The following is a 23833-nucleotide window of genomic DNA, read 5'->3' on the forward strand; positions in this document are numbered from 1 at the left end:
GGGGTCCCTTTACCTTTAAGTGCCATTTTGTTCAGTGGGTTTACTCCCTTGGAAATGGGATTGCGGTTGTTGGGCTTATGGGCTTTGCCCCCCCCCCCTGTGACGCTTTCTCTGCATCAACCTTGAACTGTCTGCTGGTGGCTTATCTGACAATTGTGGAAGACATCCAAAACTCCTCTTTGTTTACTGCCTTTCGGAATGAACATTTTCTCCCCCGCTTGAAAATACATGGAATTGGGTGTCAGAGGGCACATTTTTCATGAAGTGCGCACCCGTTTGGCTCATTCCTAACACTGACACAATGTGAATCCAGCACCCGGATTCACAGTGCAGTGTACCCAGAATTCCATGTCGACATTTCTGCAGTTTCCCAGTTTTCAGCTATTTTTTGTTTCTATGCTCTCTGCCTCTGTGCGTACGTGGTTTTAGAATTACATCTGCTTCAGAGGTGAAGGATATTGGGATATAAATACATTAGATAATATGTATAGACCCTGAACTGCCCAAGATCAAACGAAAGCTAACAAGGCCTCTCCGCTCTTTGGAGCTAGTTAATTCGCAGAGCACACAGGAAATTCTCCCAAAGATGCCCCATTGACGTGGATGCGCACTGTGCAAGAACGCAGTGATGCTCCCAAGGGGCATGGTTCATGCCAATGGGGCATGCGCAGAACGACTTCCTAGCACATAAGCTTTGTTAAGCTGCTTGCTTTAGCGTTTGGTAGAAGGGTTGTCGTTATTTAGTCGTTTAGTCGTGTGTGACTTTGTGATCCTATGGACCAGAGCACGCCAGGCACTCCTGTCTTCCACTGCCTCCCGCAGCTTGGTCAAACTCATGCTGGTCTCTTTGAGAACACTGTCCAACCATCTCGTCCTCTGTCGTCCCCTTCTCCTTGTGCCCTCCATCTTTCCCAACATCAGGGTCTTGTCCAGGGAGTCTTCTCTTCTCATGAGGTGGCCAAAGTATTGGAGCCTCAGCTTCAGGATCTGTCCTTCCAGTGAACACTCAGAGCTGATTTCCTTCAGAATGGATCGGTTTGATCTTCTTGCAGTCCGTGGGACTCTCAAGAGTCTCCTCCAGCACCAGAATTCAAATCATCAATTCTTCGGCGATCAGCCTTCTTTATGGTCCAGCTCTTTATGGTCCAGGTAGAAGGATTACCAAAATGAAAATGTGCAGGCAGCACGGAAATAATCAAGACTCATTTTGCTCAGCATAGATAATAATCAACCCCCACTGTTTTGGTCTTGCTTTCAGTATGGTCCATACAGCATGGATGGTGTTGGACAAATTTGCCCCCTCGGATCTTTTCCCAGATGAACTCTAAGTAGGAGAGAGCCCCGATGGTCATGACGGCCACATCTTTATACGAGTCAGGGCGGCTGTCCATCAACAGATAAGGCTTGGTGTCATCAGCATATTGATGACAACCCAGCCCAAAACTCCGGACAATCTGGGCAAGGGGGTGCATAAAGATATTGAAAAGCATCAGGGAAAGGATTGCACCCTGTGGGATTCCACACACCAAGGAGTGCTGCAGCAACAACTCCCTCCCTAGCGCCACCCTCTGTCCCCGACCTGAGATAAAGGAGCGCAGCCATTGTCGGACTGTGCCCTGAATCCCCACGTCGGCAAGGCGGTGGTCCAAAAGATCATGATTGACCATGTTGAAGGCTGCTGACAAATCTAAAAGACTCAGCAGTCACAACCCGCCTCAATCCAGCTGTCTACGGAGATCATCTGTTAGGGCAACCAAAGTCGTCTCGGTCCCATAACCGGAGCGAAAGCCGGACTGAAGCATTCTATCAATCATTATAACCACGCTATGAACGTGGGTAGATTTTGAACTTCTGTTGACTTTAAGCACCCCACCCGCTTTTAGCCAATGGCCTACTTTGTACCAAGCGAAAATTGCGGTTACAGAAGCAGATGAGCAGATAAGCCAATAGCTTGCTCGTTTCTTATGTTTCATTGATCTGCATTGTTAGATTATTCATAGGAAGGGAATGGCTGTATGATTTATTATTTGTCAGCTTTGGCTATTGGCTTTCTGTTAGCCCTGTTTTTATGGTCCTATCACATTTTTCCTACAGATGGCAGGGCTCAGGAGAAGAACCTGAAACCTCCCTTTCCAGTTTTAAGATTGTGTTATGTGCTGCCATGGACGTAGCCAGGGTTTTTCTTGGGGGGCAGGACTTTTGTTAGGGGGCGCAGAACTGTCATGATTGATCAGTTAGTTAAGTATTTCTATTGTTTCACTTAATGGGGGGGGCTGCCCCCCGGGTATGCCCATGTGTACTGCCACAGCCAGCCCTTACTAGTACATTCATAGCATGTTACAGAAAAATGGGTTGAATGGCCTCATCTGATGTTCTGCTTCAGTGACCTGTGGTTTAGCCAGCAGGAAGTGAAAATTCGTCTCTTGAGAACTAGTCCATTTTGTTCTTGAGCTTCTCTCTGAGATCACTCTTGTTTGTCCTGAGCTTCCGTGTCCTTCCCTTGGGCCCTTTCTGCATGTGCTGATCTTGTGGAGAGACTCATGGTCATGTAGATAAGACATGAAATAACACTACATCAGCCAGTATGACAGCTTTCAAGGCCGTTCACTCAGCAGCGTTAGCAATACTGCATCACAATGACGGAAATTGCTTTCCTGGTTCAGCAGGGTTTCCTTAAGTCATGAGGGAACATTCTAGAGACTAAAAAGGAGCGCAAATATCCCTTGTTTTGGCATCCGTCTGTTTCGAGAGACAATGGAGTGCGCCTCCAAGGTGAAGTCAAACCGCTGGGTTAGCTGCGTCAGAGCGACCTCCCCAGGGCACAAGTCTGGGCAGTGTGTCTGGAGGTCCTGGGCTGCCCAGATGACAAGACCACCCCTCTCAGCCTCACCGATGTGGTCCAAAGGAAAGCAGAGCAATGGTTTGACATCAGCTTGGCTGCAGAAATTGCTGGAAGGAGGTGTACAAGGCGCCATCTAATCATCTTAGGGACTCCACTCTGAATTTGTGTAGGGTTTATTCCATAGTCTTATCTTCTCCCAAAGATATCCCGCAAGGCAGTGGAGGTATAGGACCAGCGTGTTCCTTCTCCTAGGTGGGCTCCTGTGCTGGTTCCAGGGGGAGTTACCGTGCGGCATGGTCTAAGTCCGGTCCTAGGTCGAGGGTACGGAGGCTGTCCGTCAGGGGCAAAGCGAGGTCCAAAGCGAGGAGTCGGGCGTGGTCAGGAACTCAGGAGAGTAGGTCAGGGTGCCAGCAGGAACAGGTTTCCAACGATGTTGCTCCCGCAACCTGGGACTGGGCTGACTGGCCTTTATCTCCTCTGGGGCCAAGGGCGGTCCTGGCCCACAGGTGATTCGCCTCTCCTGGCTTTAAGGCCAGCACTCCTCCTGAGAGAACCCAGTTCCCTCCGCCTCTCTGCCCTGAGCCTCTGCAGCTCCGGAGAGGCTGGAGGGTTACTGGACCCAGAGGCAGCCTCATCTTCCCCTGACAGGGCTGGGAGAGGAGCACCTGCAGGCAATGGGTCCTCCATCACCTCCGGAGCCAGAGCGGATTCATCTGGTGTCTGCTCCTGAGGATCCGGCACATGTGTGGGCCTTTCAGATTCAAGCCCCTGCCCCGGCTCAGCCGGCCCTGGAGGCGGGGACTCCTGTGCAGGCTGGGATTCCTCCGGTTCAGCCTCTGAATCAGATTCCCAGGCCATCCCAGCTACCTTCCCAGGTTGACGAGCCCCATCTGCCCCTCACTTCCCTGTACAGTACGTGCAGACCTGACATGAACCACACAATTACTTTTAACAAGGTCAGCGCACCCTGTACTCCTTTGGTTCAGCCTATACACAAATTGCTGGGGAAAGCAGGGCTTGCTTCCAACTGCCTTAGCAAAGTCCCAGGGTGGATCTACACTCGTGGCTTATAACATTAAAAAAGTGTTATTGAAATGTGACCCCAGAGGGCGCTGCAGAGCAGGGAGCCACTGCCAGTGGGAAACTGCCCTTAAACGTTAAAAAACATTTTACTTAATAATGTTTAAACAATCAATATAGATCCGCCCCAAGATCAATTAGCTGGCTTATTTCTCTGGCAGCCCCCCCAAAAAAAACCTTTGTGAAACCTAGGAACTAAGAGAACAAAGCACTCTGCATTTCACAGCTGAAGAAAACTTGTTTGCTTTCTTTTCTGAAGTATTTTTTTATTGGATTTTGCAACATACGCACAAATGAGAACAGCAACACCATTGCAGGTCTTTTATTCCAAAATATAGACCTCAGAATAAAACCCTTGAAATAAGTATAATAAGAAAATGAAAATGAAAACCATACCAAAGAGAATAAATTTAATCCAATACGCCAGGTAAAAATCAGGCACCTGGTAAGAACAGAGTAAGTACAATACAAATCAGGCTAAATTGGAAGTAAATTGGCTAGCTAATATATTCTGATTGTTCAAAGGTAAGTGTGGGAAGGAAAGTGTGCCTGCAAATGAAAATAATTGCAAAATTAACCTATTACCTTAGGGGAAACTGCTTGCAAAATGCATACATTGGTCAGAACTTCAAACAAAAATGTGTTTATTAGGAGGAATTGACATTAAATGCTGTTGAATTGTCATGGATGAGTTTATTTATTTATTTTTTAAATGCAGATTGCTGCAGAAATGTGCAAAACTGAATCTAAGATTGGAAAAATGAGAAGCAGAGAGGAGGGAAATTGCCAGATCCTTCCATCCCTTGTCACGTGACCAAAGAGCCCCATCGCTGCATCAACTGCATTGGCCCCTTCTTTCCGTCTGGGCCCAAGAGATGGTGCTGGTTGTCACTTTGGGGACCAGGGTATTTGAAGGACTGCCTCCTCCTGTACTTCCCACAAACATATAGGGGGCTGCAACGTTGCCAGAGATTGATTAGGGGAGGGGGTGCGCGTTTCTGACATGCAGCTGATTTGTTCTTTCCAGTTGCTCTGAGCTTGCTGGTCCAGGGCTGCAGTCACTTCCTGGAACTGATGAACAGGACAGGAGGGTTCTTCACAACTTGGAATACTGAACAACGTGGCGGCCAATCTCCGAGACATTTCTACAGCCTGCAAGAAATGAAAACAGGCAAACTGTCTTAAAAAATGTGCTGTCGGCAAATAGAACCACAGAGTCCTCTACTCCAAAGCCTAGGGAACCCCCAACTTCAGCACCTCTGGGAGCAAAGGTTTGGCCAACATGGACGCATGTATGGGCAGGAGCAACCAGCTCAGAGTTCCTTACAAGCTGAAGTTCGCATAGAGAGAAAGAGATAACCAAGGCATGGTGACACTATTTCCTCTCAAGGTGGGAAGTGATGACATAGGCCAGTGGTTTTCAACCAGTGTGCCATGGCACCCTGGGTTGCCTTGAATGATGGTCAGGGGTGCCACGGGCAAAGCTGTGTCATTGAAATTCTACTCGATATTGATCCAGAGTAGATTCCAATGTATAGTTAGCAGAGTTAAAACTCAAACACGTTCCAGGATTCCCCCCAAAATAGACCAGAGGCAATTAATATTTCATCCAGCAGAGCTTTACTGCTACTGAAGGCAAATGAGCATAATGGTCACAAATCCAATACATTTAGGATTGGCACAGTCCGTAAGAAATCCAGTTGCAGCAGACTTAACTTAAACTTACAATAACTTATAGTAAGTCTAAGCCTTGACACTACATACAGAACACCACACCAGACGGAAAAGAGATAAAAAGAGAAAGTGAAACCCAGGCTCCTTCTGGCCTCACTATTATAATCAGCATGACCTTGGTGGAAAGAGATAGCAGAACCAGTTTAAGCCAGCTGTACTCAGCTTCTCAGAAGGAATAACCCAAATATCATGAACAGGAAAGATCTCTACACATCAGATCAATACTTTCTGCACTAAGAAATGCAAACTGACAAACTGGCCTCTGTCCCTCTTTCCTTCCCTCCTTCCTCTGATGCCCTCTTGTGTCTCTGCCTCCCCAAGGCTTGCACAGCTGTTTGTTGCAGCAGCCCCGGCTATAAGCTCCCCAGGTGAATGATGCCTCTGGGGCTGGTCAGGGGGTGCTGGTTGCCAGGAGCTGAGGCGGCCTCGGAGTAAGGAAGCAAGCGGGTGAGGGAGCCCAGCCAGACAGTCCACTAGCCCTTGCTGTTGGGAATGGACAGACAAGTCCCAGGCCCCTGTGGGGCAGTGTGAGATGGCACCTCTCTTTGGGGCAGAGGGGGCAGCTCAGAGACCAGGGGCGGCAGCAGTAGCTGCCCAAAGGATGCCCAAGGAGAGGGGAGATGAGAGGAGGCTGAGGCAACACTCCACAAGGGAGGGTGTTTGAAAAAGGGGGAGAGAAGGGGGAGGATTTACCAGCAAGAGCCATCGACAAACGAAGTTCCTCTTTCAAAATCTCCAGAACTTTCCGAAGTCCTTCTTCGCCCTGTTCCAAGAAAAAGTGATATTGTAAATTATGGATCCAGCACAGACTGAATATGGACAACAGCTTTTGAGAGCTGAAAAGGATCTCAGAATTATTTTCCAACTAGGTTGTACGTATGCTATACATTTGTCTCACTGTTGTTTCTGTTCAAACGGGGTTTGCCGGCATTTGAAACGCTACGAAAGCCCATACAGAAACTGTTTGAACAAAATGTTAGCAGGATGGCTGTGGAGTAGAAGCCAGGCTTCCACTTTCTCTTTTATGCCACCTTCAGTTCTCTGAAACAAACCGTTGCATGGCTCCAGATATCTAGGCTTCAGACATATCAATTATGTTGACTGATATGACAAAATAGAGGGAACAAAATTCTACAAAGTAGTGAGCCTTGTATGTACATATCCACACAGTGGTACCTTGGGTTAAGAACTTAATTCACTCTGAAGGTCCGTTCTTAACCCGAAACGGTTCTTAACCTGAAGTACCAATTTAGCTAATGGGGCCTCCCGCTGCCGCCGCCATGTGATTTCTGTTCTCATCCTGAAGCAAAGTTCTTAACCCAAGGTGCTATTTTTGGGTTAGCGGAGTCTGTAACCTGAAGCATCTGTAACCTAAAGCATCTATAACCCGAGGTACCACTGTATTGCTAAAGGCCAAAACAGACATAATCAGGAAATCTGTAAGAGCCACAATATCAGTATAATACCTCTTCCCTAACTTGTGTACAAACCACATTTTATTCTAGAATGGAGACTGAGTACGTACTTCTTTTTTCTACATAGTTCACACACAGTCTAGAGCTAATGCATATTTTAGCTTGAGAAGGGCTTCTTGAGAAACTAGTTTTGTTCTGAAAATAAAAGATCATTGCAGATTGATTCTGCATTGCCCACCAGTGTGTCCATTTGAAGACAAATTAAAACTGAGGTGGGTTTTCCCAACAATGGCGGCTCTATCCATACCTGCCCAACGGCATTGTGGGTGGGTGAGAACCCAGATCCCAACCACCGCTTCATTCTTCACTCTCCTGGGTCATGTGCAGGGAGGAAAAGGCATGCAGAACCTAATCAAGGGGTTGGTTTTCAAATGTGTGTTAAGCGCAGACCCTCCAAGTGTCCCTATTTCCCAGGGACAGTCCTGGATTTACAGAAGCCGTCCCAGTTTCTGATTTGATCCTGGAATGTCCTGCTTTTCCTTAGGACGTGCCTATTTCCACCAGAGAAATGTTGGAGGGTATGGAGTTATGTAACCCACAAGCCAAGGAGATAAGTAACTGTATAGGTTAGTTTTTAATGTTTAATTTTTTCTTAATTATGTTTTTATATGTGTTGGAAGCTGCCTGGAGTGGTTGGGGCAGCCCAGTCAGACGGGTGGGGTATAAATAACAAAATGATGACGATGATGGAATAGGACGTCCCTATTTTCATCGGAAAAATGTTACAGGGTACGCGATGACCACACCTGGCCTTGTAGACGGCAGGATCTATACTCGATCAAGACTGGAAGCAGAATGTTGAGGAGGAATCCTAATGATTCTGGACTGAGAAAAGCCTTTGCACTACAAATGTGTTGGTGTGTATGCAGCCTTACCAGCAGAAATTCAAGCCAGCGTGGCAAAAGAAGGGAGGACAGTGAATTTCTAGTTTGAGAATAGTAGGGAGGTCCTGGGTAAAGACAAAATTCTGCCTATGGGCCACATATGCAAAAGATCAAATGCTCTTCTGTACAGTGTGCCGGACTCAACTAACTGGTCCTGCTAGCGCAAGCTCTTGCAAGGACTTCCATAAGCACAATGCGGCCTCCTCTTCTCCCCCTGAACCCCAAATTGCCGGGAGGGGGGTTCAGCAGAACCTCCAGGGCAGCATGCGGGGGGAGAGGTGGTTGTTCCACCAGGCAAGAGGATGTGCTGGCGCCGGCCGAATGTTCGTAACAGGGCGACCTTGAATTCCTCCCACTGGTTCTTATCCTCCACTGAAGGAACTATTCCCGTTATCTTGACTTTGAGAACAGCTTGTATGTCTGTCTCGCCCTCTTGCAGCTGGCTTTCCATTACGTTTTTTCCACAACTCCTGAAGATCAAGGAATCAGTGGAACAAAACAATATTGCCACTTCTTTTGCTTAGGAAGAAAGCTAACTGCTCTGTTAAAAAAAAAAGCAAAGAGAAGAGCTATGGCACATAAGAGACCAGGGCTGCAATCTAACAGGCCCTTTTGCATTGGTGCAAAAGGAATGAGAACCTGCCTTAAGCCTCAGTTATTGTCTGCTGCCTCGTGCTTTGTCTTTACTGATAGCTAACATGTTGCTGCCCCTTTAAAGAAAAACAAAATGGAACCATGGGAAGAGAAGCAGCAGACTCCAGGGCAGTTGATGGAGGCCTCTGTCAAACAGCTTGGGGGGTTCTAAATCAACCATATCTTGATTTGTTTGCATCTCCCTGGATAACCCATGTTCCGGGTGTCTATTACCGTCTGGAATGAATAAATGCAGTAGCTCTTGGGGTGGGGGTGGGGAATAGCCTGTGAGCCTAGTAAAATGATTAGCTATGATTATGCTTTTATATATTTATCTATATCCCCATCTTTTTTCCTAACAGGGATTCAAGGCGGCATACAGATAAGATAAGAACAGTTGAAAACATAGATGAAAATAATTCCATCACTACTAATGATGATGGCTGTCCCCTCTGGTCCGTAGACTGGAGTGTAGCCTGTACACGGAGCGGGGCCTTCATTTTGCAACACAAACGCCCTACGTTGTTTTGCAAGTTGATTTGGAAGCTGCTATTTTCCAAACAGATCTCCCTCCTAGATGGTAGCCCCAGCCTTATGGGCTTTACAGTGGTACCTCGGGTTACATATGCTTCAGGTTACATACGCTTCAGGTTACACACTCCACGAAGCCAGAAATAGTGCTTCAGGTTAAGAACTTTCCTTCAGGATAAGAACAGAAATCGTGCTCCGGCGGCGTGGCGGCAGCGGGAGGCCCCATTAGCTAAAGTGGTGCTTCAGGTTAAGAACAGTTTCAGGTTAAGAACGGACCTCCAGAACGAATTAAGTACGTAACCTGAGGTACCACTGTATTGTGACACGTGGCTTCAGAGTAACAATCAGAATTATGAAGTGGATTGAGAAAGTGGTGTTATAGCGCATGTACCTGGACTGAAGCTTATTGGATAAATCAAGATTGCACTGGCAGAACGATGCACCACGCTGGAACCCAAAACATGCACGCAAACCAAAGGCAAGATGTGATGGACCATGTGCAAATGTGAAGGGCAATGCAGAAAACCCCGTTTCAGTCACTTGTTTGAAAGGGACTACTGTTCATTTGCAATTTCTTGCTATATCTTATGAGCCCTAAACGGTTGCTCAGGCATGCAAACTGTATATTTATTCACCTTATAGGCCAGACCCCATATAGCAGGCCTTCCGATGAAGACGCATTTTGCTCCGAGCGCCAGCGCTTTCAATACATCACTTCCTGTTCGTATCCCGCCATCCAGATAAACGTCAATTTTGTTTTCAACTGTGGCTGCAATTTCAACTAGAGCATCAATCTGCAAAGAAGCAAACGCGAAACACATAGATGGGAAATGAGGCATAAATGTTCGAGAACCAAGACTTGCCCTCTGTTATTTCACAGATATCCTTGGAACATGGATCTCTCTTGGAAATCCTATCTGCCACCATCACATCAATGCACTGCTAAACATTAACGAAGGCTCTACTCCACCTAGTGTCTCCTGTTTCTATTTATTTTATTGATAGTCTGTCCAGCCAGGCTATTTAAAAAGCCAAGAGTATTCTGTTTGGGGGCTGGTCCACACCAGTGTGTACTATGTGTTTGCAGCTGTTTGTGTTGTCATTTAATTTGTGCAATCCACACAACATTACCCTCAAACAACACCAATACTTCCCCCTGCAAAATTCAAGTTTGTGTGATATGAGGATCCAAACGTCAGAGAAAATTGGGTTCCAAACTGCTCCACTCAGTGTCACAGATTATTATTATTTGTCAGTGTTTTTGGATGGGTGGATCAACCATCAGTTTCTGCTACTCCCTTTTCTGTGGCCAAACACCTTTCCACACCTATCACATCCAAAGGTTGCTTAGCCCTGGAAAGATTTAGGCTGCTTCTCTCTGCTGTGTTCAACATGGGGATATAATGCATGTACTCCTTTATGCAGCCTTTGGGCAAGAAACGTCAGAACGCAGAATGGTCAGAGGTTGGAAGATATCTTCCCCTATTGAATATGCTGTTGATGGCAAGGAAAAAATAGGTATATAAAAGGGAGAATTCCCTGGCTACCAGGATTCTGGTTTGGGGCAGGCACTCTTTGGTGAGAGAAGCCCAACAGAGATTTAAAATCGCAAAATATGCAGCAAAGCAAACTGTGGAAATACAGGCTGTCAGATCTTTAAAATGTGCCCTTCCAAGTTCCTTTCAAAGTCCCTCTCTTCTCCCAGCATAGAAGAAGACCGTATGTTTGGTAAGTTTAAAAACTTTTTACTTACAAACTCTCTAAAGGTCAGGTTCATGTACATCAGCTAGAAAAGCTGCACAGGCAGCAAACTGTGGCTTAGTCACAAAGTGGTAAAAGTTCCTAAATAATTGGTGTAAATGCTCAAGAGAGGCTTATTAGAGCCACGTGGGCTGAACTTGGAGCAACCAGCTCAGACATTCTCACATACCAACCTTCTCAGGTACTTCTGAGGTACAATAGGCTTGATTACCCTAATCCCAAGATAAGGGGGTGTGACCTGGCTAAGCCTGGCAGGACAGTTTACTCTATGGCATTAACTCCTTCATGCATTAATTAGACTTAAGCATGTTGGTTATATGAGGCTGGTTATTCCACATATGCAACATTCTTCTGTGCACTCTGTGGGCCTTGAACCTGCCCCAATAAAGGAGCTGGTTTTCCACCTTCATACTGCACAGACACAAATGATTCTGTTCAACTTGTTCCCCTGCCCTGATTTTCTCCTCCTAGCTGTTTCTGCATTCATTTATCTTTTATATCTCTGAAAGTCACTAAATGTGCACTCTTGATGGATTCTCTTGAAAACACAGAACCAAATAAACATAAGTCTTATAAGTCTCTGAAAGTCTTCGTAGACTATGCAAGTCTCTGAAAGAAGCAATGGGTCAGATTCTTATCTGATGAAAACAAGCCATTAAAGCTTTGTTTTATGACGTCCAACGCTGCCGAAGTGGTCCGCAAACAGACGTAGTGAACAGTGTTTCTGGACATCCCCACTGTTTCGCAGAATTCTTCTTCAGCACGCAGAAAGATACAGAAATGCTTCATAAACTGCAAATGAATTATTGAAATGATGTTCACTACGTCTGTTTCATCAGATAAGAATCTGACCCACTGCTTCTTTCAGAGACTTGCATAGTCCACAAAGACTTTCAGAGACTTATGTTTATTTGGTTCTATGTTTTCAAGAGAATCCATCAAGAGTGCACATTTAGCGACTTTCAGAGATTTATGAGATTTCTGTTTATTTGGTTTCTCATATTGTTCAATGTTCCGTATAGATTATATAAAGAGTTTATATTGATATTGCATTGTTGTACTTGGTCATTGTGTTGCCTTGGATATCACTGTTAATTGTTTGCAACTCAGGGGTTTAATTGTTTGGTTATTCATTTATCTTTTGAATGATTCAATTGATATCCTGCTCCTTTGCATCGGTGCACACAACCAAGTAAACCACAGCTGCGGACATGAACAGTTTTACACATGTTAAGTGTGATAGATAATGACCTGTCCCTTACACTTGCAGGTGCGCCATCCAGCTGTCTTCCTCCGTGGTTGGACACAATAATCCCTTGAACTCCATGGCTCATGGCCAGCTCTGCATCTTCCTTTGTCAGAATTCCCTTGATGATGAGAGGCAGGCGTGTCACTCTCCGTAGCCAGGAGATATCATTCCAAGTGACAGAGGGGTCTATACTGCCAGCAGGCACCCCATACTCTGAACAGTCTTTACCCTGAAGGAGAGGAGCAAAAGAGAGCGTCACTGTTGCTCACACTGTTGGTGCAACTCTTAAACCGATCCCTCCCCTGCTAGGCTTTCTTATAAACATTTTGAGGTTTTGTTACAATCAAGCACTATGTAAAGGCTGTGAAACAAATATACAGTGGTACCTCGGGTTACAGACGCTTTGGGTTATGCGTTTTCAGGTTGCGGACTGCGGAAAACCCAGAAGTACTGGAAAGGGTTACTTCCGGGTTTCGCCGCTTGTGCATGTGCAGAAGCGCTAAATTGTGTCACGTGTGTGTGCAGACGTGGCGCTGCAGGTTACGAACACTGCAGGTTGCGGACGTGCCTCCATCATGGATTACGTCCGCAACCCGAGGTTCCACTGTATACCATATTGGCCCAAATATAAGCCGTACTTCTCCCCAAAGTCTGACCATGAAAAGTTAAAGTGTGGCTTATATTCGTGACCTTACGGTATGCAGCCGGCATTTGCACCGCGTGCAGTTCCCCACCCTCTCCTCCAAGGCTGAGAAGGGAGAGGGTGAGGAAGGGGAAAGGCTGATGGCAACACAGCACCCACCCCCCAGTATGCAGCCAGGAGCAGCAAGGAAGGGAGCAGCTTGTATTTGGGTATTTTTTCTCCCCCCCTCCAGTTTTAAAGCTGTAGCTTATATTCAGGTATGACATATTCGGGCCAATATGGTATATATATATTGAACTATGGAGCTTTTTGCTGTATGGCCTCTTATTACCCCTTAGGTAGTGAGGTCAGGCTTGGCTATACAGTCATACCTTGGAAGTCGAATGGAATCTGTTCCGGAAGTCCTTTCGACTTCCACAATGTTCAGAAACCAAAGCGCGGCTTCTGATTGGCTGCAGCAAGCTCCTGCAGCCAATCGGAAGCCACGCTGGACATTCGGGTTCCAAAGAACATTTGCAAACCAGAACACTCACTTCTGGGTTTGCGGCGTTCGGGAGCCAAAACGTTTGACTCCCAAGGCGTTTGGCTTCCAGGGTACGACTGTATTCCATATTCTTTACTTTGGCTGAATTTCTCATTGTACATCTGTTTTGCATGCAGAAGGCGCCAGGTTCAATCCCTCATATCTCCTGGTAGGGCCCCACCTGAAGCCCCAAAGAGCAGCTGCCAGTCAATGTGGACAGCACTGAGTGAGATGAACTGACTTGATCTATGGCAGCTTCCATTGTTGCCTTCATCCTGGGGTGGAGATTGGACGGATGGTGGGGGGGCGAAGGAGAGCAGAGATTGGGATGGGCGGATGGGATGGTGCAGGGGATGAGCAGGGTCCTGCTTTGCCCAAAATGTGGGAGGATATTGTGATAGGAATTCTGAGGTCTTAGATATATGTTAAATGTTCATAAGTGTACCAACCAAGCACATACATAGATCAGCACAGGAAGACCCGCCTGGAACCATTTTGATTCCCAAACTGTCCCAAACTGACCAAATGTTTTCTCTGCAAGGTCAAAGGAAAATGGAAAAGCCTCCTCACTGTCTTTTCCTTCACAAATCCTGTCTTAAGGGTATGTCTGTGTTTGAATAGGGTGTGAGCCTGTGACCTGGCTCAAGAACTAAGTATTTATCATTACAAAAGACTGGCCAGGCTACCCAGGAAATCCAATCAAGTAATCTGCCAGACAGGAGATAAACAACGACAGGAGAAAAACAACATTCAAATTTCTGTTTTAAGACTGCCTTTTCTGTGATGTAGGTGTGATGTATCTGAGGGGTGGTCTTAGGTTACACCCCTTCTGTGATGTATGTATGATGTTTCTGGGGGTGGTCTTGATCTACAGAGTGGCAATTTCAAAAGTCTTTATAAGGCCTTGCGCGCCATTTTTCTGGGTTCCTCCTCTCTCCTGCGGGTGAGGGGAGCGCCCTGTTGCAGCAGATCAATAAAGATCAAGCTTACTAGCTGCTTTGCTTCTCAATATCCTCTGGTTGGCCTCTGTTATCTTCTCCTACCAATAGGGAACCTAAGTAAGGACTCTATATGGGCTCTTGGACACTCCATAAGGAAAAAGGGCAATTTTTGTTTACAACAGTATGTTATAAGGAACCTTCTCTGTTTGCTTTACAGGAGCAGGAGAGACTGCTATCCAAGACAGGCAGGAAGCTAAGAGCCCCTGAAAGCTGTTGACTGAGAAGGCCTCAGAGGCGTGAGCATCCATCCCAGCGGGAGTGACAGAAATTTGAGCTAGGAGAGAAGCAACGATCCCCTTCCCTCCAGGTTAAAAAAATATTTGATTGTTTTTCTTTCCCTTGTCTGTCCTCCAGTGGACGCCAGCATGTTTGCAGCAGCTCCAAGGCTTCACAGAGCCAAGAAAGCTTCTGTTTGTTTTGGGTTGCATAACTCTTGCCTTGAGCAGATGAGACCAACAGTGAGTCCAATGGTCCAAAAGGCAATTTCTGCATGTGGTGCAGAGGGAAGTGAGGGGCAGATGGGGCTAGTCAACTTTAGAAAGGTAGCCCATCTTGGGGAAGGAAAACTCTGGTGCTCAACCTCTGCTGCCTTGCAAGATTTCTTTGGGAGAAGAAACGGCTCAGGAGCAAGCCCTACACATATCTGGAGTGGAGTCCCTAAGACAGTTGGATGGTGCCTTGTATGCTTCCTTACTGTAACTCCTGCAGCCCAGCTGGTGCCAAAAATATTGCTCTGCTTTCCTTTGGACCAAATCAGTGAGACCGAGAGGGCAGGTCTTGTCATCTGGGCAGCCCAGGACTTCCATACAGCGGTACCTCAGGTTACAGACGCTTCAGGTTACATACTCCGCTAACCCAGAAATAGTGCTTCAGGTTAAGAACTTTGCTTCAGGATGAGAACAGAAATCGTGCTCTGGCGGCGCGGCGGCAGCAGGAGGCCCCATTAGCTAAAGTGGTGCTTCACGTTAAGAACAGTTTCAGGGTAAGTACGGAGCTCCGGAATGAATTAAGTACTTAACCTGAGGTACCACTGCTCTCGTGCTCCGGGGAAGTCACTTTGTTTCTGCTATTGCAGCGGTTTGACTTCACGCCCAGAGGCACATTCCATTGCCTCTCAAGCCACACAGAGGCCAACAAACCTCTGTTTCCCCCCTTTTTCCACCGTTTTGTGCCATCCCAAACACACTTCTCTGCCTTGTTCCAATGTCCAGCCTGGCACTGCCCACACCTTGCTGGTTGTCTCTCCACGATGGTGTGGATGTCCCAAGTTACTCTGCCCATTCCCTAGATGGCTTTTGTATGGGATTCCGCAAAGCTTTACAGACCTTGAAAGCAGGGGAATTTTGGGAAATGATCTACAATGAACTGAAGAAAATGTTCAAAATGACATTTGTTAAAAAACCAGAAGCATTTCTGTTAGGGATTGTAGGACAAGACCTGCCAAGGAAAATAATGAGTTTATTTATGTATGCAACAACAGCGGCAAGAGTCTTGATAGCACAAGGATGGAAGAATGAGGAAATCCCGACAAAAGAACAGTGGCAAGAAAAACTGATGGACTATGCAGAACTGGCTAAATTGACATATAAACAGCGAGATAAGGACAACTGTGGGAACTTTTCACAAATTACTTAAAAGGACAACAAAATGAATTTGACTCCTTGGCAGGTTTTAATGAAATCATTTTTTAATGAAATGATTTTAGAATGCTGTATTATTTTATTGTTGTTAGCCGCCCTGAGCCCGGCCTTGGCTGGGGAGGGCGGGATATAAATAATTTATTATTATTATTATTATTATTTTGAATAAACATACACAAATTTATTGATTGGTAACATGGCAGACAGATAATGGAAGGATTTGTATAATTTTGTAACATGCAGAAAATAATATGTGTTGAGAAATCAGAGAGAGGAACTGAGGGAAGTCTTGGGGGGAGGGGAGGGAGGGTTTGATGGGTGGGTGGGGAAAAAAGGGGAGGAAATAATGCATATGATATGTTTTGACATGTTATTGAATTGCTAATATATATATATATATATATTTTAAAAAACAAACAAACCTCGAAGGCGCCTTCAAAGTTCTTGAGCTTAACGGCAGACAAGAACCGGAACTCGTTGCGGATGTCGTCGCGCCTCTTCCCCGTGTAGGGCACATCAGCTGTGAGCACCAGGGCCCGGAAGCCAGCTGCTTCTGCCCTTCGTATCAGTTGCTCCGAGATGGTTCTGTCCCGGTGGATGTAGAGCTGGAACCACCGGAGAGCAGCAGGCGCAGCAGCAGCAATCTCATCCACGGAGCAAGAGGCATAGGAGCTGGCAATGTAGCATGTATTCATAGCTTCTGCCGCTTTGGAAAAATATGGGGATGGGGGAAGGAAAATCTGAGTCTAGTATGCTGGGTTTGGCTGCTTTGGCTCATAGAATTACTGAACTGTTGAGTTGGAAGGGACCAGCCCCCAGCTATGCAGGAATCTCAGCTAAAGCAGCTATGATTAGTGGATCAGTTCACTAATTCCTGTTATTTGCTTATTTTATTTCCTTATGGTGGAATGGTACTGTTGACAGAGAAAAGAGGGAATTTCAAAAAAAGGATAATTATGTATGCCACTAACGTGGCCTGTGTTTTGTTAGCCCCAAAATGGAAAACGAGCAAGGTCCCAACTAAAGAAGAATGGCAACTCAAGTTGACAGAATATGCACAACTCGCATATTAGCATATAGAACAAGAAGGACGTATGTTTAAAGAAGATTGTAAAACGTTTATTGAATATATATGGGAAATAATTGTGTCCAGCTGAAAACGCTGGCAGCATTAAGGTAAATTCAACAGCGTAAACAAGTTTTGATGGATGCAATAACGGAACACTGAATGGTATAGTTTTTGTAAAATATGCAGGGATTTATGAGATGTAAAACGAACCACGGAAAGAGAAGAAGGGAAGTCATTGATATCTTAAGGATGTAAAATGAGTATTTTAAACTGTAAAACAGAAAATTTAATAAAAATTATAGAGAGAGAAAAGAGGGAATTAAATGTTCTCAGACATGCAGAAGTATTAGCAGCCATGCCTCTGCCAAACTGCACTCATTCTGTCTTCTCCATCTTTTGTAATATGGTGCCCTGTGCAAGGCCAAAATTTGGCTCCCCCAAATTGATCTTCTCTGTTATGGATCTTCTCAATTTTGTGCCCCCTTGGCTTGGTGCCCTTTGCAGGGGAACCGCCCCACCCTAAATCTGGCGCTGTGGGTGCAATCTTTGTATTGCTGAAGAGAGCTACAGTCTTCCCTACAAGACTGAGCTGCACACATTGCTGACGGATTTCCCTGTTGTGCTCTGACGAGGTCCTCTCCGGACCTCTCCAAAGCGGTATTTCAGGCTTGCCTTTTTGCAGAGCGTTTTAAAAGCCTTAATACGATCTGAGAAACTTGAAAGGCACTTGATTCTAAGGCAAGGCATCTAGCTTGAGGGGAAGGGGAAACCAGGGTTGGATTCAGAGGCAAGTCCGTGTGTGGCACAGCTGCCGCTTGGATAAGGACCGTGCTGTGTGGATGACATGAAAAACATGCACACACGGGATGATGCGCTAAATCCACTTTCAGCTGCCCTGTGTGCCCAACCATTGTTTCTCAGCAAGAAGGCGACCCCGGCATACCTCTCGCTGTGCTCAGCTCTCCATCTGGCCAAGCCAACTTATTCAAACCGGTGGGAGCAATTCCCACAGGGAAGCTGATTTCAGTGCCAAGGATTGTGGTCCTTGTATCCATTGCAGACATGTCGCGCAGAACGCGTGGGCGAAAGCGAATCCTGCAGGAAGAATTAGATGTGGGATGTAATGCACTGGGAGCAGTCAAGTACAACATTCCTTGTTTTGCTAGAGTGGACATTCAAGGGAATGTTTGGTCCAGCCAGTCGAAACTTCCTGTTCCTCCTGGTCTGGAGCATCCTTCCTTGCATGTGACCAGTGGGTGGGCGTGACATTTCCAGACCTGGTAAAAGGACAAGTCATGCTGCCACCTTCCTTTCTTCTATCTTCTTTTTTGTTCTGCGAACATCCTGATTCACCTGCCAGCCAGCAGTCCCCCAGGTTATCTCCCATATGGGGTAAACCTGTTTGTACATGTTTGTAAATTTAAGCCTAAAGGCTGCCTTCGGGATCACACTGTGCTCTGCCTGATCGTGAGCAAACTTTCTTTTTATTGCTTATGAATAAAACTGCGGTGTCTTTATTATTTTAGGAGGGATTGAAGGGGTCTTACCAGGAAAATATTAGAACACATTTCAATCTGGTCAAACCAGATGGAACTGCATATTGTCTTAAGAAACTCACATGAGTTTGCAACTAGTTTCCTGCCGTGTAAAAGGGAATGCATTCTGCTGAGTAAAGGAACTTGCTAGCGCAAGTTAGGAAGGCTATTAATCAACAATATATCCTCTCCTGCCACCCTGAACATTCCCACACTAGAAAGAGCTGAAACAGCAGACCGGCAGGTGTTACTTCTGCTGGCAGAAGCCCTGTCGATCTAATCTAATTCAGCCATTCATCCTGACAACTAAACAACTCAGGTATCCCTTACGATGGAGAATATCCTATATTGCCCTTCCCCTGTTGATGTGTGAGTGCAGCAGCTGCTCTTGGCTTTTCTTCTTTTGAAAAACTTGCAGCAGAGTTTCCTTTTTAATCGAGTATCTTTATTATTTACAATAATTTACATGGGTCTAATACAACACGGGTGGCGCTGTGGGTTAAACCACAGAGCCTAGGACTTGCCGATCAGAAGGCCGGCGGTTCAAATCCCCGTGACAGGGTGAGCTCCCATTGCTCGGTCCCTGCTCCTGTCAACCTAGCAGTTCAAAAGCACGTCAAAGTGCAAGTAGATAAATAGGTACCGCTCCTGCGGGAAGGTAAACGGTGTTTCCGTGCGCTGCTCTGGTTCGCCAGAAGTGGCTTAGTCATGCTGGCCACATGACCTGGAAGCTGTACGTCGGCTCCCTCGGCCAACAAGGCGAGATGGGCGCCGCAACCCCAGAGTCGTCCATGACTGGACCTAATGGTCAGGGGTCCCTTTACCTTTAATACAAATAAAATAACATAACCCTTTCTTCTTCTAGCCATCTGGGCAGAGACCTAATGCTGACTCATGCTCATTTGCACACTGACTCTTTTCACTCTCTACACTCTGACCCTTGTTAATCATATGCCCTAAATATAGTCTCCTGTTGCTGGGCAGACTTTTCCTGTTGCCTAGCAACCTGCTCAAGACCAATTACCAAGTTTCTGGAATATTCCAACATCCCCCAAGTGAATATAAAACATATATAATAAGCTGGCTTATAATCAGTGCGTGAACCGCTTTATTCTAAGGACACTGTGATCAAATATTTCTAGTATTGTCTTACGTTAAGTTCTACTGTTAATTTGTTAATGTAACTTTGTTTTTTTCCTGTTTTGCATTCAATTATAAAATCCTCATTATAATTATTATTAAGAGTAATATAAATTAGATAACTTTGTGGAGACCTTTGGGTAACAAGTATAATAAATAACAAAAACGGGGGAAAATGTATTATTCAGCATACGTTCATGAAGATTTCCACATTAGCAAATGCACAAAACGCACGGCTGATTAAATAATGGACATTTTATTTTATTTTTCTATTGAAAAACCAGCAACAAACCATCCTTACATTTTCTGCTCCACTTGGAAAATGGTGTGATAAGTATCAGTGTGGCAATTAGCATTAGAAAAAATAAGAAAAAATTAGCATTAACCATTAATGCTTATTACACCACTGTGTGTGTGTGTGTGTGTGTGTGTGTGTGTGTTTAGGGAGAATTCATGGAGACTCTGACTGAGGAGTCTCACTACTTGCACATTGCAATCTTGATAGCAATTGTGGGGGGGGATCTGTAACAATTAAATACTACAGAGATTGCTAATTATATTGTTACTGTCACATGGAATTAGGTGCTTTGCTGAATGGTGAAAAAGCTATACTGGGGTGGGGAGTAAATCTAAGCTGTTATGTACTGAAGTTCTCACCCTGGCCACCAGGGGTATTGTGTATATAGTTTTCACTCAGGTCCACGTAAGTTAATTTAGGCAGGAAACCCTGGGTTGTTGTCCTTACAATGTTGACAGCCGGCTGCCTATAAAAGCAGGCCGGCTGAGCTGTTGCAGTTCAGTTCAGTTCCAGCTTACTATAAAGAACCACTTGGAGAAATCTCTGTGTCGACCGCTATGTCCACCCACAACTTAATATTATCCTTGCGATCAAACTAGAGTTATTGAGAGTTCAGCCTTTTTGGAACTTCTCTCATGAGGACACAAAGGGCACAAGCAGCTGATTTCATTGCACTGTGAAAAGGCCCTTTTCAATGTAAACACAATGATATTTCGTGGGTGGGGGGAGCAGCGGTGGAGCAAGCTGATGGGGTGCCTGGGGCGGTGTGCGTGCCTTGCGCCCAGGGGTGGTGCCAGCTGCCTGGGGGGCGGGGCCCCAGCCACCCACAGGACAGGGGACACTCCGCAGGTCTTTGGAGGCGTCTGCCTGCCTTCTCCCACTCAGCTGCCCTATAGCTGGGGGGGGGGAGGCAGAGGGCGGATCGTTTGGGGCAGCACGGAGTCTGTGGGCACCTAAGTCACTGCATCACTCCCAGGAGAGATGCGTGTCTCGGGCACACTGCAGGTGAGTGCCTCCCGACATTTTGTCACCTCTCTCAATGGTGACACCTGGGGCGGCCCACCCCCACCGCACCTCTCTTCCTCCGCCCCTGGGGGGGAGGCTATTCCTGCAACTGTCCCCAGAAAGCACCAGGCACTTGGAGAAAGCACTTGTGTGGGTGTTTAGAGGCTTGAAATGCTTGCTATTTTGTCCCCTCCACTTTTGCCCATTGGGTAGATGGTATGAGATTTCTTGGGTGTCTCGATGTGCTCAACACATTTTGTTGCCGTAGAAGTGGGATCTGGCTGCAAGGCGTGGAACAACTCTGACATATCTGCAAGTTCAGATCCAGCCACCCTACTGCAATAGCTGCACTGTGCCACACAAGTGTGTGAGAACTGGAATGTAGTACTGAAAACAAAACTTTGTGGGATACAGAGGCATCAGTTCCTCCCAGTTTTGCTGCAAATGATTCACTTGCCCAGATCAGACTTCTGTTTTGATAGATACCAGATCAGCCATTTGTGACTGAGTTTAACGAAGTCAATCGGTGATGCACGTGAATGCTTGCACCCAGTGCCGGATTTACGTATAAGCTAAACAAGCTATAGCTTAGGGCCCCACTCTCTTGGGCCCCCCAAAAGAATTTAAAAGAAAAAAACCCTGGATGTACATTTCCAAAATATAAGATAAAAAACAAATAAAATAAAACCTTCATACACCAACAGTGTTTTGTGTTGTGTAGGCTCCTATGATGTAAGTAAGGGCCCCGCCTGCTAGCCTGCTCCCTAAAATATCACTGGTTTGCTCATTTCCATGCATTTAGCATATATTCAACACAGAAAACAGTGACAATTTGTTGTTGACAAAGGACACCTGGGCATATAAAGGGCCCCATTACCTTCAGTAGCTTAGGGCCTCATCAAACCTGAATCCGGACCTGCTTGCACCGCCACTGTCTGGCGTAAGATTTCAACCCAGCGCAATCTGGCCAGTCCATGATGCCTCACGTGAGCGACCATCTTAATACGAGTGCTAAGGTTGGCAGTTCAAATCCCTGCGATGGGGTGAGCTCCCGTTTCTCGGTCCCTGCTCCTGCCAACCTAGCAGTTCAAAAGCACGTCAAAGTGCAAGTAGATAAATAGGTACCGCTCCGGCAGGAAGGTAAACGGCGTTTCCGTGCGCTGCTCTGGTTCGCCAGAAGTGGCTTAGTCATGCTGGCCACATGACCCGGAAGCTGTACGCCAGCTCCCTCGGCAAATAAAGTGCGATGAGCGCCACAACCCCAGAGTCGGTCACGATTGGACCTAATGGTAAGGGGTCCCTTTACCTTTACCTTTAATCTTCCACTTGCCAAAGGTGAGCCTTTATCATACCTTTTGAATGCCTTGAGGTTTTCTTCCAGGGTACTACATTCATCAGCGCCAGCGGCAACAAAATCCCAGGCATCTTTGGGGAGATGCTGCTTAGCATATGCCTCAAAGTCTGACAAACAGACCAGGGCCATCTTAAATCAAAGCTGCAGTGGAGAGAAGACAAAGATAACAAGTACAGGCTATAAATGAGAGTTCTGAAGTTGGCTTGATGGGGAAATGTTCTTACGGACATGCACAGTCACACAGTCCCTGCCCCTCTTCTCAGCTGATCTGTGCAGATTAGCTGGAAGATACAGGATTCTATGTGCTTTCTGCCCAGAGGTGCTGCCTGGTTGCAGGGGGCCTGAGGCAGTGTACCTTCAGAGAACATTATTTATACCAGGGCAATGAAAATAATAATAATAATAATAATAATAATAATAATAATAATAATAATAATAATATCTATTCCAGCAAAATATAAAAACATAACAAAACATCAAACATTAAAAACTTCTCTATGAAGAGATGCCTTCATGTCTCCTAAAAGTCATATAATATAATTAGAACAGAGTCCACTTAGAATACCAAAATTCAAACCCACCTGAACCAAATGGTCTTTCTCTAATAAAACACTGAAATAATTTAAATTACAGCCTTGGAACAAATCACATATGATGGCAAAGGTAAGGGAATAATTTGCATGTGTGAATGAGTCACATTGCACATCAATTCACACCCGAAATGTAGAGGTGTCTCCTTCCACTGCAAATCAAATAATTATCGGGAGAAAGCAAGTGCTGAATCCAGCCACAGATTTTTCATTAACAACCTTTACCCACCGCCCACTGCCCACAAACAACCTCAGGTAAAAAATTACTTGCCTTTAGTGTGAGCAACACCAGCAAGCTAGACCATTGCTTCAGTGCGGATTTTCAACTGAATGTTGTGCTATCCCTTTGTGAACACAGCCAGTCCTTGATTTGTGTTTGGCTGAGGGGAGATAGGGCCATTTCAAATTGAATACATCACCGCAAAAGATTAAAGCTTAACTTTCTAGTAAACTTTGGACTGTTTGTGCTGGTCTGAATGTGCTCTCATAACAAAACAGTTCTGCCATGCCACACACTAGCCTCACATTCCATAGTTCTGGAATCCCTCTCAGATGGTAAATTGTCAAAATAATTCAGGCTGTAACAAAATTATTTGTCCTTCCTTAGTCTCCAAGGAGCTTGAGGTGGCCTATATGGTTCCCCCCATATCATTTAATGCCAACAACAGCCCTGTGAGGTAGGTTAAGCTGAGAGGCAGTGATTAGTCCAAGGTCACCCAATGATCTTCATGGTCGTGTGAGGACCCAGGTCTCCCGGGTCCTACTCTGACACTCTAACCACTGCACCCATGCTGGAATGCAGTGCAAAGCACACTGATTTATTTAAACACAAGCATCAGCATAAGA

General features: G+C 45.8%; 1 protein-coding gene across 2 annotated transcripts; it reads right to left on the minus strand.

Annotated features, from left to right (window-relative positions):
- Positions 1-4167: 4167 nt before the first annotated feature.
- HAO2 (hydroxyacid oxidase 2) lies at positions 4168-23341 on the minus strand. Of its 2 annotated transcripts, none has more exons than XM_083593713.1 (8): positions 23259-23341; positions 22396-22538; positions 18009-18160; positions 16419-16702; positions 12203-12418; positions 9815-9973; positions 6350-6419; positions 4168-5074 (listed from the first exon to the last, which is right to left on the minus strand). In XM_083593713.1, exons 2-8 carry the CDS (start codon positions 22524-22526, stop codon positions 5019-5021), a joined length of 1068 nt encoding a protein of 355 aa, XP_083449839.1. In that variant the 5' UTR covers positions 22527-22538; positions 23259-23341; the 3' UTR covers positions 4168-5018. The 2 variants fall into 2 exon arrangements, with proteins under 2 accessions (XP_083449839.1, XP_083449838.1); XM_083593712.1 differs by lacking the exon at positions 4168-5074 and adding an exon at positions 5227-5771.
- Positions 23342-23833: the final 492 nt, after the last annotated feature.

Source organism: Podarcis filfolensis (assembly GCF_964270895.1).
Source record: "Podarcis filfolensis genome assembly, chromosome: 17".
Lineage (NCBI taxonomy): Eukaryota > Metazoa > Chordata > Lepidosauria > Squamata > Lacertidae > Podarcis > Podarcis filfolensis.

What these genes read in the sequence shown, in the direction of transcription:
- HAO2 (XM_083593712.1), bottom strand. Translation starts at nt 22,526, where the DNA reads ATGGCCCTGGTCTGTTTGTCAGACTTTGAGGCATATGCTAAGCAGCAT. An exon ending in AACCTCAAGGCATTCAAAAG is followed by an intron (nt 18,161 to 22,395) that starts GTATGATAAAGG and finishes TTCTTCCTGCAG; the next exon opens with GATTCGCTTTCGCCCACGCG. An exon ending in TTTGTCGATGGCTCTTGCTG is followed by an intron (nt 5,772 to 6,349) that starts GTAAATCCTCCC and finishes CTTTCCACCAAG; the next exon opens with GTCATGCTGATTATAATAGT.